Consider the following 18346-nt stretch of genomic DNA (forward strand, 5'->3'; position numbering starts at 1 on the left):
AATCGACCGTTCAGCTAATGGCGGCTTACCGACAGCGGATGAGGCAAAACTACAACAGGAGGGTGATCCTGAGGTCCTTCCAAGTTGGTGATCTGGTGTGGAAGAAAATCAAGCTGGTCAGTGACGTCATCAAACTCGAGGCACCATGGGTGGGACCTCACAAGGTCGTACAGAAACTTAGCTTGGGGGCCTATTACTTGGAAGACGAAAACGGGAGACGACTCGAGCGGACGTGGAGTACGAATCATCTCCAATCCTACAGACTCGGGCGAGAGGTGCGTGAGGAAATATACATGTATTTGTTTATATGTTTTCTGGATGTAGGGCCGATATGAATAAAAATCAAAGTTTTCCAGACTCTTGGGCCAACCAGGTCAAGTTAAAAATCGAGCGACGACTATAAACCCTTGTTCTCGTTAGCAGTCGAGCGGCGACCTTAAACCCTTGTCTCCATCAACGATCGATAGTAGATAAGGGAGACTCTCTTTGAAGTAAGAGAATTATTACATGTACTTCTCTTTACGTTGGTGAAAGATAATAGAGAAATATTGTTGGTAGTTACTACCAGTGACCGAGGTTGAATTAGATTTTTTTTTCCAGTTAATTTCAGGTATATGGATCAGCAAATTAACAGGTACAATGAACTTGACCTAATAATTGCATAAGGTATTTCAAACTTGTTGAAGGTTTCGGCGAATACATAATAGAAAGCTATATAATATCAATTGGACCTTGAGCATAAAAACATGAATTAGCTTGCTGGATCAATCAGTTTAATTGCAGGGATAATAAAAATAAAGGAAGATGCTTTTGAACATCTTCAATATATAGGGATTATTGAATAAATACTTAAAGGTCAATTGGGTGCATTATATGTCCACTGTTAGGATACAGATGATACCCATTTTAAATAGAAGACTCAGTAGCAAATAACTAAACATTTGTTTTATCATCTAGCAAAATCAGAGTGAAACATGTCCAAACCATTGAGTCCCATTTTTTTTTATGGATGTGGGTGAGCACGCAGCATATCAACTTCAGATACTGTCTCAGCCTATATTCAAATATTTGAAGTGAAATGGAGAGATGAGCTTAAAAGGGCATTTGGGAATGCAACAGCTTTCTTGTCAAGACATGATCTACAGAGAAAACACAAGCTCTGATAAGTTTTTGATCATGTACCAAGCTAGGTTTGGTGTGTTCTGATCGCGCTATTGAAACTATGAGTTTTTTTTTTTTTTTTAAATCATAGACCATGATGAGTTTTTGATCATGGACCAAGCTGAGTTTGATGTTCAATTTGTGGATATGGTTGTGAAACTTGATCAGTTTCTGGTTTAGGCAAACCTACGTTTGTTTAGTTTCTGATGATCTAGCAAAGTGAGTTTAACATTCAGTTTTTGATGATCAATTTCTGGTACATGCATTAGTTTTGCTATACTAATTTTGTGTTTGATTTCAATTTTGATCTATTATCAGTTAAAATATCATATTTTTTTTTTCTAACACTAATATGTCTGATGTATCAAGTGTATCAATTGTAGTAAAAAGATGATTACGCTCATCTCAGGCGTCTTTCACAGTCCATCCTTAGATTATATGAAGGAAGATAAATCATGGAGTTATATCAAGTGTATCAATATGGCAAAAGTTATTTGCTCGCCTCTAGCGTCTCCGCGAACTTATTCCTAGGCCAACACGGAGGAGGTAAATCACGGGTGACTACTAGCATTAGTGTAGGTGGCAAGGCATGGGGGGAGGCATGCTTGGACACGCCGAGTTTTGACCCCAAAACCTCATGTGACAACATCTCATACCTTAACCACCGCACCGTCCCGAGGGGAGTTTATATCAAGTGTATCAATGAAAATGATAATTCCAATTAGCCACTATTTCTGGGGGTGACCGACCCAGCCCCACAGAATTTTCCCACCGGTCACCAGGGTAAATCAGGAAGTACATGCGGCAGCCAACCCAACATCCTTTGGTTACACCCCCCATTTGGAGAAAAAATTCCTACAAATACGCTATAGTTAGGGTTCGAATCGCGGGTACCTGGGTGACAACCTGCATATTCTACCGCGGTACCATGACCACGGGTCAAGTGTATCAATGATCTTTGCTATGGTATCAAATATTTTCAATTGATCATTTGCATCACAAATAAAATTGTATGAAGCAAATACTTGCCATAGAAATAGCTTTGATTTGTAAGAAACAACTTTGTATTGTTGGTTTTGAACACTTGAGATGATGCCCTGAATAATGGAGCAATCAGGTGAATGAAGGAAGAGGAATTTTTTGAGATAGAAAATCTATCCTTCTTTCTATAAAAGAAAAAGAGAGTTAAAGGATTTCATATGACAAATTCTAAGTATCCAAGTGTGGTGACAGTGTATGTTTTGTATGCATGTCCCCATGCTTATGCAATTTAAAGTTGAGTTTTTTTTTTTAATCTTAGGAGATGACAATCATAAGATTAATACATCTAAATCGATAAATTATATTATTTGTTTATGGTTTTGTCATTTGAATATTGAAAATTTAAAAATAAGACTAAGATAGCAGTCACCTAGACATGTTTATGGAGTGAGCATATTTAGGGGTTTGGTGTTAAGACAAGTAAACAAAGACCACCTAGATATGTTTATGGATCTTTAAAGACATGTAAGTGCCTTCGGGCATGGTACAACGGTCTTCACCAAATTATTCAAGTATCCATGATTCAAAATTCTAACTATGATATATTATAGGATGTCAAAATCTGAGGTCACATAGAAAAGGAATTCAACACATTCTTGACCCATCGAGGCTGTAAAAATGTTCCATCAGCATAAAAAAAAAAAAAAGCCACAAGAACATAAAGAACGGCAACAAGTTGCGCAGCAAGATACCACCATGTATACACTTCACATTTGCCTTGTGATGACTGATGAATTAGTCCTCTCTGATCTTTTTTTTCAGAATAACTAGAACAACAGAAGAATAAATTGATAAAATCCAAAAACAAAAAAGAAAAGAAAAGAATATCTTTAATGAGGGCGAGAGGCTTTAAGGGATTATTAGAACAGAATCATGTTCCATGCAAAAAGAAACTTTCAGTGCTGTGGAGCACACATAGCAACGTTCCACATGCCATTTAGGCACCATGAGAGCTCCCACTTATATGAAATGCTAATCAGCTGCATCCCATCTCCAATGATTGCAATTTTAATTGCATTGTTGCCGACATCGCCATGGAAGACGTCAAATCCGATTCGTGTGTGTTCAGTCGGTGTCAACAAGCTCTTCCACTTATCGATCCACTTCTGTTGACGTCGTAGAGATATCTGTCAGGCTAGGAGCAAAATTACAATGGCAATTCCCAAAGTGCTCAAAGCTGGCACCATCTGCAAGATAAGAATGGTTACAGCAATAAACACATTACTCATGGAGATACGGATGAAAAGCAAAAAGGAACCAAGAAAATAATTGGCTTAATGATTTTTTCTGTGGAAGTTTAGTACATTTCGATACTCAAGCGAGAAGATATTGTTTACCTTGAAACTCGAAGACAACATAGGCGGAAGATATCCATGCAAACCGATATTATAAACAGGAGTGCCATCAGGATAAAATAGTCCGTAGTTTCTTTCAGAAGTCGGCCCGGGCTTTAAGTCTTCATTAAACAATGCAAAGACGTATACATCTACAGGAACATAAGGATTCATTGGAGTTCCCTGTTTCATGGCTATCCTCTGCAGCAAATTACCATTGTACTTTGCAGCATTTTCTGGTGTCGCTCCTATCTCTTCGGAGTCCCCTCTAGAAGGCCATCCAGTCTCAGAAATCCTGACTTCAATATCAGGGTATCCCCATGCTCTGACAGCAGCATAAACCGCATCAATCTGTGCATATAGCATGTTGTCATAGTTCAGATTTGTGAGTGCATCGGTAACTCCTGCATTGGGTTCGAAGAGGACATAGTCTAAGGAGACAGTTCCAGCGTTTTCTTTGTATGCAAAATAAGGGTAGGCATTGATGAGGAAGGGTGATTTTGTCATTGAATGGAAGCTAAGAATTGGCTGGATATAAACTGCTAGGTCTTGTTTGAATGAGCCTGCTGAAGGAGGGTAAGAGTTCCCTAACATGTCAAGGGAATGAGCACTGGTGACATTTACTTTTTTATCCAATCCAAGAGAAACCAGGCCTCGGTAAACTGATTGCATGGCCGGCAGAAGATTGGCCATCAGAACAGTATCATTTCCTTTGAAGATTTCATTTCCAACAGTTATGCAGGTGATCTTAGTAAAAGGAAGGTGAGGCAGGACATGCTGTTGGAGCCATCCAAGTGCTTTTGCTGGATCAGTCATTGTTGACACATTCTCGTTGCCAATTCCTATTACAAACTCTATGTCAGTATTGATGAACGCACTAAGAACGTTCTGATCAGCGTCATACAGCTTTACTCTGCTGATGTTGAGGGAACGTAGTAGGCTTGCAACTCGATTTGGGGAAGGAAGATTGTTGGCAATTTGCCCATAATTGATACCTATTGTGATGCTAAGAATTTGGATAACTTGACCTGTAAAGATGAATGTTATTCCATATCACAGTTCATAAATACAGAAGTAATCATTCTTTTTGTTTTCTTTTTTGGAAAAAAAAAGCAATGAAAAGGGAAGAGACGAGGCTGATTCCAAAATGATGCCAATGAGAATAACAAAAGCTTCCAGCAGAAAGGAATTGGCTCGTGCCGTACAATCTGGTTGCATATACACAAAGTAAGGCTCTCCTTAACAATGAATTTGACAAAGCAATCAGGATGAATTTACAAATGATGAGAAAACTCAACAAGAAATGACAAAGTTTTTGGTTACATTCCAAGACTTGATAGGGCTGCTAGCATTTCAAAATGTTTCGCTTTTAGGAAAGTGCAAACATTATGCTTCCATGTTGCCGCGTGCTATGTATTCACCACAGATATGAAAAAACTACAAAATATGAAGGAAACAGATAATGACTACATCCAGAAAACCTTTATCAAAAAGGAAAATTCTGCTCTCTTTCAGAAGAAGTTTATTCCCTTTAAGGAGTAAGAACTTCTGCACTTTATACGTCTTTTGTGAACAAGTGAACCAAGGGAGTATTATATATCTCCCCTCTAACAATCATAGGGTGACTCCAAAATTTATTGCTTTTAGCCTGAATCCCAATCTATTGCTCAAGCTCCCAATAAGAAATGCTCTATTATGTAATCACTCACTGACACATGCAATTTGTACTCCCCATGTGCATGCATAATTTGCTGAAAGTTATGTTAAAACTATTTAATCTCTCTTCCAGAAAACCATTTTAAGCTCATTTATCATATCAGCTGAATTTTATTAACATTTTTTCTCTTGTTCATTGGTGACACAGGAATCACTCACATGGTCATGTGATTGGGCGGTGCATAAGAGTACAACACTAGATTTTAAACACAACTCATCGCATCCCTGACAATTTTTAAATGCTAACCTTGGTCCCCACAGCAAACATGGGAATGATGGGATCATTAAACAAAAAGTGCTAGATACATTATAATCACATCAAACTAAAACCCAACTAAATCGAACATAATCTCCTCCATGGGAGCAAAAGTTGGAGTCTGTCACCTTAGCAGCCCCTCTAGGTTGGGCCCACACTCTCTGGAAGCTGTGAGCTTAGCGGCCTCTCTAGGACAGCCCCACACTCTCTGGAAGGGGTAAATCAAAGGGGAGCATTTGTCCTAGCGCAGTGACCTTTGCATGGGGGAGGTTAGACACCCAAGACATTTTGCACCCATTGGGAATTAATCCTAAGAACTATTGAAACAACCACTTATGCAAGTATCAACTGCGCCAACCAGTGGAGGTAACATAATCTCATCCATTGGAGCAAAGGTGAAGTTGTCACCTTAACGGCCCCTCTAAGACATCTCCACTCTTTGGAAGGGGATAAATCACGGGGGCATTTACCTAGCGTAGAGACCCATGCATGGGGAGATAAGATAACCTCATCCATGCATGGATCTTACAAGGAAGGCACCAAGGATGCATGTGGTTTTTGTCTACACCTAGTAAACTAATCTCGTTGCTCATTCTTGGACAGAATCACAAACTACACAGCAATCATTAACATATTCACCAAAATTGCCCATGAATTCTCTGATCCAAAAAAAAAAAAAAACCTATATTTAAGAAGTTCTAGAACTTATCACTATCTGCCATCTTCTCCAGGGCGAAATCGCATCAATCTCTCTCTCTTTTTTTGTTCTTTTTTAAAAATAAAAGAAATCAATATGCTAAAATCATGGTGAAATGATTTGGGCTAAAACACTCGACGTGATATAACACAGATATAAGGATATAAATCGAGAAGAATGGACCTGAAAAGAGGAGACAAAGGAGGAAGCATCCGCTCGTCCGCTTCGCCATTTTTCTCCAACTCGATCCGCCGGTAAAATCCTTATCGATTCGAATCTGCTCGATGTACCGAAAGAAAGAGGTGGAAAAAGTTGAGCTTGGCTTCCCAGACCCTCTCGCTCTCGCTCTCTTCTCGCTTGCAGTTATCTAGTCACTGCGCTCCAACCTCCTCCGCCATTGATGCATTCCTTCGCCCTCTTAAATGGGATTCTCGTGCGAACTGCTCCTACCGCACTGGCACGACAGACACGTGTGCTTCGATTCCCTTCCGAAAAAAACCGTCGCCCACATCCCACATATGAAGCCCTCGCTTCTAAAATTCGAGGGCATATTAGTCATTCAGCACGCGCATGACACGCGGCCGAGAATACGTCGCTGGAAGGTGTCGGTGGCGAGACAGCATTCATTGACGCGGCTCCTAGTAGACACCCCACGGTTCCGTCCCCCACGGGATGCCCGAAAAGTTCGCTCGTGACTTGCACCGCAATTGAGTGATGGCCCCCACCATTGACTGCCGCGTCATAAGAGGAGTACGTTTTCAGGTGCTTAAGTCGGGGACGCGAACCGGAGACAGCGAAGAGTCGTTTGGACGCCCAGGTCTGCAGTAGTCGCTGGGGCCCATGACTGTGGTGACTTATCCGGCGGGTGCACTTGAGTGGACGCAGAGAAAACCTTTTACACATGACGTCATCATTTTTTTTTTTTTTTTTTGTCCCTTTTCAATTTACATGTTTATTTATTTATTTACAAATAAACAAAAAATTAAAATAACCTGATAATTTTGTTTTTTTAATCATAAATTAAATATTTTTATGAAATCACAATTAAATATAAATGCTTCTTTGTGCAAAATGCCTTTTTAGTTTGATATTTTCTTAATATTTGAATTTTTTTAAATGCAAAAATTGAAAGGGACCCGTTTTATTGGAATCATCAACGACGTCCTTTTAATTTTGCATTAAAAGATGATCACAACTCATCATACCTCCGGTAAAATCACACTGTTGACAAATTTGATATATCCTATCATATCTTTCCTTATATCCTGAGTAATAGATACTCGTAATTTAACTCTTTCGTGTGTAACATTATATTTAATAACAATCTTTCATTTTAAAAAAGTTTAGCATTTTTTTAAATTTTTTACTTCCTAATTATTATATGTCTATACTTAATCCTAAATTTTAAATCCTATAAATTCTAAATCTTAAAAAAAAAAAAATTAAAAAAATAATATTAGATCCTCATGAAGTGCAACATAATATTTCCCTACATATATACTTCTGTGAAAGAACTCGATTATATATTTGATGCATGGATTAATTAAGGTGATGATAGACAAATCTTTTGCATATATTTATTTATAAAAGGCTTTTAGAAACAAAAAATATACTTGGTAGTGCAAATCAATTATTTAATTTTTGCAAATGAATAAAAATATGAAACAATGTAATAGATTTGGAATAAGCTTAGGTCAATAGGTCATAATTATATGCCCCACTTTACACTAGCATATCATGCTATCAACTCTATTGAGCTTTCCTATTTGAGCACTCCGACCTCTCCTTTTCAAATTTAGGAAGTTGTATATCTTCTCTAGACAATCATTACTACCAATGCGATTATTAGCTAAAAAAAATGGATCTATTATCTTATTTTTAATACTAACTCCACGGATAAAGAGGAAGGTAAAATATAGATATACAGATATATAATGGGACAAACTCCAGATTATCAGTTCATAAGAATTGACATATTAGATAATTTGTTATTATTTAATAAAATATAAATATTATTGAGTATTAATATGCTAAAATAGTAGTTAACTACTATTTAATAAAAAATTTATATGAGTAATAATGCTATTTATGGCGTCGACCATTGCATTTCATAATTTTTTTTCAAATACATAAATAAATATTTATTGTTTGATTATTCTTATCATTTTTAAGAGAATTATGCATGGATAAATAGGCTCTAGTTATTAATTTAATGGGTGAGCTATGAAAGTTGGAGATTTTTTTTCATCTTATATTATATTATATTATATATTTTCCCTTGTCTCTCCTACTTCTCGGTCTCTTCCTCTACCTCTTAGGACTTTACGGACACAGGAAATCTGTATTAGTCTAGGGATAGATTGATAGTAATTTTGAGATGGACGGTTCGATTCCAATTTAACATTATCAATAGTTTAATCTTTGCGTAAAAATTAAATCCTAATTATTTAGCTAGAAATGTATCTTGTTTCTTACCACCACGAGCATACACACAATCATCGATCCATATGAACAAACTTTAAAGCAGTGGAAATTAAATAAAGAAGGCAGAAGCTGAGGAGGACCCTTCTTTTTGAGCATATATGTATCTATCCACCTTTATATATTCTCAACTCTATCCATCATGCTGAATTGAATGCATGCATTCCATATTTCCTTTAATTTCCTACTAAATAAATACATGCAGCTCCCTCCAATTATTGGATTCTCCTTCTTTCGGTGATATATATATGTATGTGATATATTCATATATTCTTGAAAGGGAAATCAAGGATCAATATTTGGTGGGTTACTTTAATTGACTGATCACTTAAAGGGGTCAAACCAATCAAGTGCCAATGGATCTTTAAAAAAAAGAAGATCAATATAAAAGAAGATATATATGGACTTGGATATATAAGACCTTTGCATTAGTGGTAATCACTGATATATGATTAAGTTTATTCAAATTCTAATTTTTTTCGCTAGGTATATGATCTGACTAATTTTGAGGTGAACGGTTCGGCCCTACATTCCAACGAAGTTGTTCATGAAGCGAGGTTGTGTAAGTTAAGGAATCACAATCTCATCATTAATAATCTAAGCACATATTAGCTCTAATAATTCCACTTGATCAAAGAGTTTATCAAATGTAGAGACACCAATATCAACCAATAATAATATTGTTGATCCCCTTACTATGGTGTGGTCCTAGTAGAAACATGAATTAGGTCATGTTTAATTAGGGTTGTAAATGGCTCAAATATTCATGAGCATGTTTGATGTGTAATTTGGCAAGAGTTTATTTATGTTCATTCAATATATACAAGATCAATTAAATGAACGAGCTTGAAAAAATCATTAAACTAAATGAATAAATTTGAACACATATGTGTTCTATGTTGGTACCGATGATATCATTAGAGGGGGTCAATAACGATTTGCTTCAATTGTTCGGTTTCGTGTGCTCGTCTGCAATAGATTAGTACACAGCAAAAAGATAAACATAAAACAAAATCCAAGCACACAATAAATTATTTTTACATGAATCATAACTCTTAGTTCCTACTTGATGCAATTACCTTTGGTCAAGGTTGACCAAGTTCGGTTGACTAAAGTTTGAGTTGAGTTTCGATGTTTAATTAATATATATTTGTTGAAGAAAATGATATGTCAAATAGAAAGAGATTGTTAAAAGAGAAGATTATTGGTGCAATCAGTTTCAAATCAGGTTAATCAAAGTTGACTTGATTTGGTTGAGAGAGAAGTCCAAAGTCCAAAGGGATCTTGATTGACTAAAAACACTTGGTACATAAAAGTCCAATAGAGATTTAACAAGGATAAACTGCAAAATAGGCAAGCTAGTCACAGAGGAGATGATTGCATTGTGTAGGGCGAAGATGTTCTCGAAATGAAATTGTCAATGCTAGTAGTCTTATAGTGGATATGACAAGGTTCTAAGTGATGATATATTAAAGATGAAGTGATAGATGGAGTAACACTAAAGAAGCAAAGGTGGTAATTGATGAAGGAGATCTAAATATCTTTCTTACTAGTTTTTAGTCTTTTTGAGTTTTTTTTATAGTTAAGATATTTTTTGTATTTGGAATATTTTTAGATTTTGAGTCGTTTAGAAATTTTAGGAAAAAAAAATTCCTTTATGATAGATTTTTTTTCTTTATTTACAAGTTAGAATTAGGATCTATATGACTATATATTAGGATTTTTTTACTTTCTTTCATTCTTAGAGTTTGAAGTTTCTATGAGCGTTTGTTTAGCTATTTGAAGAATTATCCTCAGATATTAAATAAATTTTTTGGAAAAAATCTGGAGAGTGATTTCTCTTCTTATTTTCTCTTAAATCCTCTTTCTTGTAAATCTGCAGAATAATCACTATTCAGTCCAATGTCAGCTGGTATTAGAGCGGGCATGTTTCGATTAAGGAAGTCGAGCATCAGATCCAATGGAAGGTGGGTGTGGTCGCGATCGTATTAATAGGCAGGTTTCAATTGAGGAAGTCAAGTACCGTGATCGTAATGTTCAAGACATGATGATTGAAGATTTACAAAGACAAGTTACAGATTTAACCCAGCGTCTAGCGACGTGAAATCTTGATGATCGTGAGATCTCAAATTGAGAATCTAAGTCTACCTTTGGGAATATAATCCATATCACCATCAAGCTACATACCGGGAATGCCTTGGTCAGGAGAAGCCTTATGGAAAGGTCAGGAGAAGCCTTATTGGAAACCTCGGTTTTCAAGTTGACTTGCCAAAATTTTTTGGTATGTTATAAGTAGAGGGTTTCGTTGATTGGATCAACGAAGTGGAGTAGATCTTTTATCATGAAGAAGTACCTGATCATGTGAAAGTAAAATTGGTTGTCATCAAATTCAAAGGCCTAACATCAACATGGTGGGAGCACTTGCGGTGATCACGAGACAGATAGGGCAAAGCCAAGATCACTGATTGCTCATGAGATAGATAGGGCAAAGCCAAGAACACTGATTGCTCATGAGATAGATAGGGCAAAGCCAAGATCACTGATTTCGTTCCAAGACTATTAGGTTTCGCCATGAAGGACGATAGCTTCAACGCCTAAATTGACAAGGACAAATTCAAAGATGATTTAGAGGAGGAATTTGACCCAAAGAAATTGAATAGGAGTCTCGATCTCAAATTGGAGAAGAGACCGAGGCAAATAATTATTCAATTTATGACGAAGAGACCGAGTAAACTAGCGAGCTAGCTAGTATATGACGAGGTACTTTATGATGATAACCCTAAGACTTTAATAGTTCGCAAGAGTCTATTAATTCATAAAGGTGATTCAGAAGATGATGGCTTTAGAATCAATATTGTTGATGATTTTGATGAAGATGAAGAGGAGAGTTCCCAAGAAAAGTGCAGCGATGCTGTTTTACTAGAATAGAACAAAGAAATTAATCAAAGGCTAAACCATCAGAAGAGAAAGTTATCCAAACTGTGCGCCAAGGACCGACAATTCTCAAAATTTCTAGAAAATGATCAGATTATGCTAAAAGGTAATGAATGACATTTTGTTACAGGAAAATCTTAAACAAACCCTAAAAGCTACTTCTTTTCAAGGGAATTCTATTAATTTGGAGCAAGAGTTAGACAGAATGAGCGCAAGATGTGGTTTATAGCTCTCCCCCTATTTGTTTCGATCTCACCTAAATCACCTGCACTTCTTTCACACCATGAGATGGATGTTTCTAGGGATTCTCCCGCACTACTAGCCGTGAGTATATTGTATTTCCATTGGAAGGCTGTAGTATGGATAGAATGATGATTTCAAATTCTATTTCTCTTGAAGTTGATGATGAATGGCCTGTTGTGGCTAACGAAGAGACACTAGAAAATGAATGCCATGAATTTCGAGACATAGCTGAAGCACATAAGGGTGATGATAATAATCTTCATATGGTTCAGGAGATGGAAGATATACAATCTACACACAAACTTGCAATATGAAACAAGTAATGATTGAATTTAATGAAGGTGTTGAAATTAAACTTCCAAATATAGATAGCTTTGAGGTATCTTCTAGCAAGAGTGAAAAGGAATTTAAATTACATGCCGACCCTGCATATTGCTAGGAAGAATTGATAATTAATGGTGAAATATTTGCTATGAACACAACCCATAAAAATATGCTGCTATTAATTGACTTTGATTTATTAGCAGAAGTGCAATGGCTATAAGTAGATTTTACTGAATTAATGTCAGATGATCAGATACCACAGAATATTGCTATAAATTTGAAAACGAATTCTTTCAACCCGAGATGCAAGAGAATCCGAATTTCTTTCAAAAGTACCAAAGACTCGAGAATCTTTACTCAAGGAAATAAGAAGGTGAGATACTTGTTATGCTGACTAGACAAGCTATATAATGCAAAATAATGACGTGGTAGAATTTACACAAATGTTTGATGGATTTTGGAATTTGGTACTCGAACGGCGCTGGGTGACAGAAAACAATTGGGATCTGCCAAGAACTCAAAAATTATATCAAAGAATAACGTCCTAGTTACATTTTCCTAACGACCTGGAGTAGACAATTTCACATGTTAGTTATGAGAAAATGGAGTCTGACCTAGAATTCTCAATATCCAGATACAGCATGGTCGGCTTTCTTTAAAAGTTCAACTTCAATTCTGAAAGGTCATCCATTGGAATTTCAAGGCCGACTAGATCTTGATCTTGTAATGCTTCTTCGTCGACATTCAACCAGGATGCAATATCCTGGCCTTGTCCGCCCAGGCCTTCAGCAACATCTAGTTCATCAATGGGGTCTATCCCATTAAGTGGAAGATTTGTAAAGATACCATCATCAAATTCTTTAGACGAATTCTGCGCCCTGTTACTTGAACTTTGCAATTCAACTTCTTGATCAAATTTAGCAATAGAACTGTTGACCGTCTCAAATGCCTCGCGCAATGCTGGTGACGTGACACTGTCTGTCTCTGTGACTCTGCCAAGGCCATTTCCTGAAGTAGACAACTGAGCTATCTTTTGCTTAGGTTTTGTCTTCAGTTTGCGTTCGCCTCTACCGCTGCCTAATGATGGACGACCGGCTTTAGCAGTAGAGCTTCTTCCTGATGCGTCTTTATTCTGTTCCTGGTCTCTTTCACTCTTTTTCCATTTTGTACTAGTTGCCAGAGAATGAGCATGAGCGGATAGGGATCTAGAAGCAGCGCCTGTGACATCATCTAGAAGCACTTCCTTCTTCCTTTTAGTAACAGCATGCTCACCCATCTGAGGAACACTTTGATATGGATCCGACAGACCTCGGTCCATCTTTTTACCAAGTCCATGTTTCACAGTCGTTAGACCTGAAATCCAAATAACATAGCCCATGTTTCAGTCGTTAGACCTGAAATCCATATAACATAGTCCAAATTTTTTATAACCAGTTTTCCAACACAGTTAAAAGGGAAAGAATACTCTTCATGACAAATTACCACAGGATGAAGTCTTTGGCAACAACTATGCAGTCAATAGACCATTCCCTTGGGGGGCCTAAGTTTCATTCCAACTAAAGGCCACAAAAACCCCCACTCAAAATAAATGATCATAGAAACTCAAGATCAAAATGTATGTATTTAGTTCATTAGCTGTCTGTGGGAGGATGATAGATGCTACATTATGCACTTCAAAATTCATGACCAATAACAGAAATGCAAATATTGCATTAACGTCGTATAAAGGCACTTGTAGATACTAGAGGACCGCCAACATACTATTATGTTTTAGCTCAGCCAGTCAGATCCAAATCCAAGGCTCAAATGGTCAACTGTTATTGTATACTGTATTTCGGCATGGATCAGAGTCGCCAGCCTGCATGCTTAGAACATGATAGAAGTGTTGGATTAGCTGCTAGACCAGCCTTCTGACACTAAAAGGGTGGTCAAGTAACAAGTGCATGGATCAAATGACTATAACACCCTCCTATGGGGCATGCTAACTAAACAGTCAACACATGCAGTCTTAGCATGCTGAGACTACTAACAAATAAACAACAAACACAATGGTTACATCATATATCAAGATAAAATAAAAATGATGTGAAACATGCAAAGAAAAAAAAATGCAACAAAAAGGGGTTTATGACAGTCATGAAACACTGCAGATAAGATGCCTAACAATGTTTCTGATTGGAGAAGAATTATGAAAGCATACCTGTTTGCCGAACACCAAATTCCCCACTGCGCAAATCCACATAACTATTGGAACCAAATCCATCAGTATGGCTAGTGTCAATGTTGTTTGGAGGCCCTGACAAGAGAATATCCCGTAAAGTTGATTCACTGAAGCAGCTTCGACCAGTTTTCTCAAATATATGGCATCTCTCCAGTGTTCGTTTAGCAAAGGCCATTGCAAGTTGTTTTGCAACCTTTGTAATTCCAGCCTTATGACTTGAACTACCTCGACCACCCTATTACAGACAACATGTCACTCAACTCCAGATAACATCTCACTAAGATGGCTCAAGAGTGATACTTGTTGCTTGAGCTAAAAAAAATGCAGTTAATCTACAAAATAGAAATCATTTTGAAACAAGAAAATAAATGAATAAAATGTTGCTAAAGAACAAGCTAACATACATGAATCATAAGTTATGACAGAACAAAAAAGGTCAAAGAAAACTGACCAGAGGAACTTATAGTTGACAGTAGTATAGATACATTACAAGGTAATACTAGCAATAGATAGTATTGAAATGAAACTCATATGCTGCAATAAGGGACTGGGACATTTCCTTGAGAGCAGCAAGGTGCACAAGGGAATTGTGTGGTAAACCATACTAAAGACCCACATCAAAATCAGATCACAAAAGATCATCATCAAACACATTAGTTGTCAGCTATAAATTTTTATTCCTCCATATAATCGGTAATTTCAAAAATTAAATTATGCTTTATATCATTGAATAATATGTTCTTTGGTCACCCTCTATTCTTTACACAATCTACTCTAATAGATTCAACTCACCAAACTATACAATCTATCACCTTTGAGCATGACTACCATCCCAACCCATTTTCTCTCGTTTTATCTATTGGATCTATAACTAGTCGCTCTCAAAAGCTCTCAAATGTTAGTGATTTTTTTTTATAACTTTGACCTCTTCAATAACTTCATACATCAACCCTTTGTATTTTCATATCTCTTATATTAATTTTTCATATTTTGCTATCTAATAGTCCTACACTTTGATGCATAGACAATTCATAACAGTCTTACAGAACTCTTATCCTAGGGGCACTTGATGATCATGCAAGACTTTAGGAGATTCTCTCCATTTTGAATTGAATAATAAATTCTCTCCATCTTAAATTGAATAATAAATCTAAGATATCCAAATTTCATACTCAAAAAGATTTCATTTGCATCCATCTTAAGTATTTTTATTGATTCTTTTCATTTTACTGAAGTCACATTTCATAGATTTAGTTTTATTCTACTTACCTTAAAAACTTCAGATTCTAAATTCTCTTTTCTGAAAATTTAATCTAATGATTCTCAATGATTATCATTATATCATCCGCAGATAACATATATCGAGTTTTCTCTCCATATAATGTCTTAAATATCATTGGTTTGTTAAAATGTAGTGCTAGCATAAAGCAGCAGGGAATAGAGATAACACTTGATGTAAATCTACAACTATAGAAATCCATTTTTCACTCTTATTAGCTCTAACTCTAGTAAGAAAATTACCAAGACATATAAAAAATGAGATTGAATAAGTAGTACAGAGAAACTTGTGCCAAGACACTTGCAGTTAAGGAAAAAAAGTAAAAAGCACTATCAAAGTCCTAGTAACCACATGTCTGTAATTACCGTTAGCCTTTTGTATGCCATCTCAACTAGTTTGTCCATTGCAAGCTGCTCAAGTTTTCTGTCATTTAAAAAAATTTAAGTTTTTAGTAGTGGTAAATAATGAATAGCTTGTAATAGAAAAGAGTATTAAAGAGTGATAACCATACCTCTCTTCAATTTCTTTAGCATCCTGAATTGCTTTCTCTAATTTGCTCAGTCGATCCTTCTTTTGCCTCACCTGTTAAAGAAAACTTAATCTTAGAATAATATAAAATTGTCAAAAGAAAAGACAAGAGAAAAGTCTAGCTGTTGTCAGTATATAAGGAACAAAATTGCATTGACCATTAAATAGATTTTGATAGAAGCATGGTTGTGCAATCTTTGAGTTTTATTACAGAACAACCATTGTTCTTTATCATTCACATGCATCAAAAAGTGTTCCAATTAATATCTGCATGCCAAAGATCTACTATTCGTGATCCATAACAATTTGCAAAATAAGAAATATTTATAGCTTATAACCTGTTGTAACAGTCTCATCTGAAGTTCTGAAATGACCTTGTCAATTTCTCCATCCACACCATCAGAAAGGTCTGGCTGTATACATAATAACAGGAAAAATTCAGTTTTATTATGTTTCTAAAAGGATACCACTTGCTATAATTTCAAAGGACATTCACACATATTTAATTGGCATCAAAGGGCAAGCAAAGATGTATCATTCCAAAATCTGTTTCCACTAAAGGTGATGTAATTTCATATCAAAGAGGAACTTAGGCCTTGGTTCAGAGAATTTTCTGAAAATTTTCTCAATTCTTAAAAAATAAAAGAAAACAAAAACAAATTAGCACTTTTTTGATGCATTTAAATTTACTAGAGTTGAGTTATGTGATAAATATTTATTTTTCTTTTAATGATGTAGATAAACATAGATTAGAAATAGATTCAATCGGGGATTCGACTACAAAAAAGTGTCTTTGGGAAGGGAAGCAACATATATGTGAAAATAAGAATGGGGATGAAGGCATTAGGCATCAATTCTTTGGTTGGATATGACCATCCTATTTCTACATTTCATAGCAGAAGCAACTTTCGACTCAATCTAAGTACCTACAGCTAGTATTTCCATCCCTAAAAAAACATATTATATTGATAAGACATTAACCCAAGAGGAAGACTCTTTCATTTAGTGCTTCTCATAACATTCATATCCTCAGAAAAAGTTAACTCAATATTTTCAGTATATATTGACAAAGCAAAAGAAATGAATGAATAGACTTACACTTGCACCCATGTCAGCAACATGTGAAAAACTATATGGAAAAGTCATGCTTAGTTGCTTACCACAGATTCTGGAAATAAGCCAATACTATGCAGCTCCATCAAGATCCTATCATCCAGAGGCATGTCCTCAAACTGGCATCCATAGGAGGGGCAGTTGCTCATTGCCTCAATCTGAGTGCAATTATTTTTCAGGTAATCAGAAAGAGCCACATTATCTGTTTTTAGGATAGCATTATTTTCCACAAGTGATTCATGACCAAACAAAATATTTTGGATGTTTAAGTGCTTGAAGTTGTTTGAGGCTACAAATCCATCTCCCAGACTTCTTTTATGATTTTTGTAATCAAGCTCCAAGTCATCATCGATAACATGACTGTCAGTATCATTATGAATATAATCACTTGAGTAAAGTAAAAACATCTCGTCTTGAGTGTCATTGTCAAGCTTTTCAGCCTCGTCTTCGGAAATAAAGGCTGAGAGAAGCCTTTGCGAGAGAGGAACCAGTTTGTGGCACCTTCTTTTTGTCTCTGACCTTCCAACTAATGTTTTGTCAAGTTCTTTTCCATCAAATGAATATAGGGCCCCAAACGTTTTGTTGATTGGTCCAACTGCATCTGTTTGCTTGCTAGCAAAAGAAGAGCGAGGTGAAGCCACATCACAAACAATCTCAACCTGAAAAGAAAGATAGTGATTTAAAAGGACACTTATATGTAACACTGAAGAAAATGTCATCCAAGTCAACAAAATTGTCCAAAATGATCAATAATATTGCAATATGATATTCTCAGAAAATGACAAAGAAATAAAAGAAACTGTATTCTATACTTGCAAATCCCTAAAACATCTAGGGTCCAAGACTAAAAGAACATTTACAAGTAAATAACATTTTGTATTGATGAATACAATACAACATAATTACAGACAATCTAGAAATTAGATATGGACAATATTACCTCATGGTCAGTTTCAGGCCAGTCAGATAAACTTGCATCTACCTCCTCGGCAAAATGTATCTGTGAGAAAGGTGCGTT

The 18346-nt window shown here is 36.1% G+C and overlaps 2 protein-coding genes across 2 annotated transcripts; both read right to left on the reverse strand.

Moving 5' to 3' along the window:
• Positions 1-3027: 3027 nt before the first annotated feature.
• LOC122024423 (glucan endo-1,3-beta-glucosidase 14-like) lies at positions 3028-6687 on the reverse strand. The gene is made up of 3 exons (XM_042583048.1): positions 6389-6687; positions 3540-4564; positions 3028-3389 (listed from the first exon to the last, which is right to left on the reverse strand). Exons 1-3 carry the CDS (start codon positions 6435-6437, stop codon positions 3333-3335), a joined length of 1131 nt encoding a protein of 376 aa, XP_042438982.1. The 5' UTR covers positions 6438-6687; the 3' UTR covers positions 3028-3332.
• Positions 6688-12578: 5891 nt separating this feature from the next.
• On the reverse strand, positions 12579-18333 carry LOC122023753. Its single transcript, XM_042582049.1, has 7 exons — positions 18269-18333; positions 17376-17987; positions 16554-16628; positions 16199-16269; positions 16053-16110; positions 14388-14643; positions 12579-13540 (listed from the first exon to the last, which is right to left on the reverse strand). Exons 2-7 carry the CDS (start codon positions 17733-17735, stop codon positions 12843-12845), a joined length of 1518 nt encoding a protein of 505 aa, XP_042437983.1. The 5' UTR covers positions 17736-17987; positions 18269-18333; the 3' UTR covers positions 12579-12842.
• Between the last annotated feature and the right edge of the window lie 13 nt (positions 18334-18346).

This window comes from Zingiber officinale, chromosome 9B (genome assembly GCF_018446385.1).
Source record: "Zingiber officinale cultivar Zhangliang chromosome 9B, Zo_v1.1, whole genome shotgun sequence".
Classification (NCBI taxonomy): domain Eukaryota; kingdom Viridiplantae; phylum Streptophyta; class Magnoliopsida; order Zingiberales; family Zingiberaceae; genus Zingiber; species Zingiber officinale.

What these genes read in the sequence shown, in the direction of transcription:
- LOC122024423 (XM_042583048.1), bottom strand. Translation starts at nt 6,437, where the DNA reads ATGGCGAAGCGGACGAGCGGATGCTTCCTCCTTTGTCTCCTCTTTTCA. An exon ending in CCTTTGTCTCCTCTTTTCAG is followed by an intron (nt 4,565 to 6,388) that starts GTCCATTCTTCT and finishes TCATCTTTACAG; the next exon opens with GTCAAGTTATCCAAATTCTT. An exon ending in TGTTGTCTTCGAGTTTCAAG is followed by an intron (nt 3,390 to 3,539) that starts GTAAACAATATC and finishes CTTATCTTGCAG; the next exon opens with ATGGTGCCAGCTTTGAGCAC.
- LOC122023753 (XM_042582049.1), bottom strand. Translation starts at nt 17,735, where the DNA reads ATGTTTTTACTTTACTCAAGTGATTATATTCATAATGATACTGACAGT. An exon ending in GCTTATTTCCAGAATCTGTG is followed by an intron (nt 16,629 to 17,375) that starts GTAAGCAACTAA and finishes TTATGTATACAG; the next exon opens with CCAGACCTTTCTGATGGTGT. An exon ending in TGGCATACAAAAGGCTAACG is followed by an intron (nt 14,644 to 16,052) that starts GTAATTACAGAC and finishes TGTCTGTAATAG; the next exon opens with GGTGGTCGAGGTAGTTCAAG.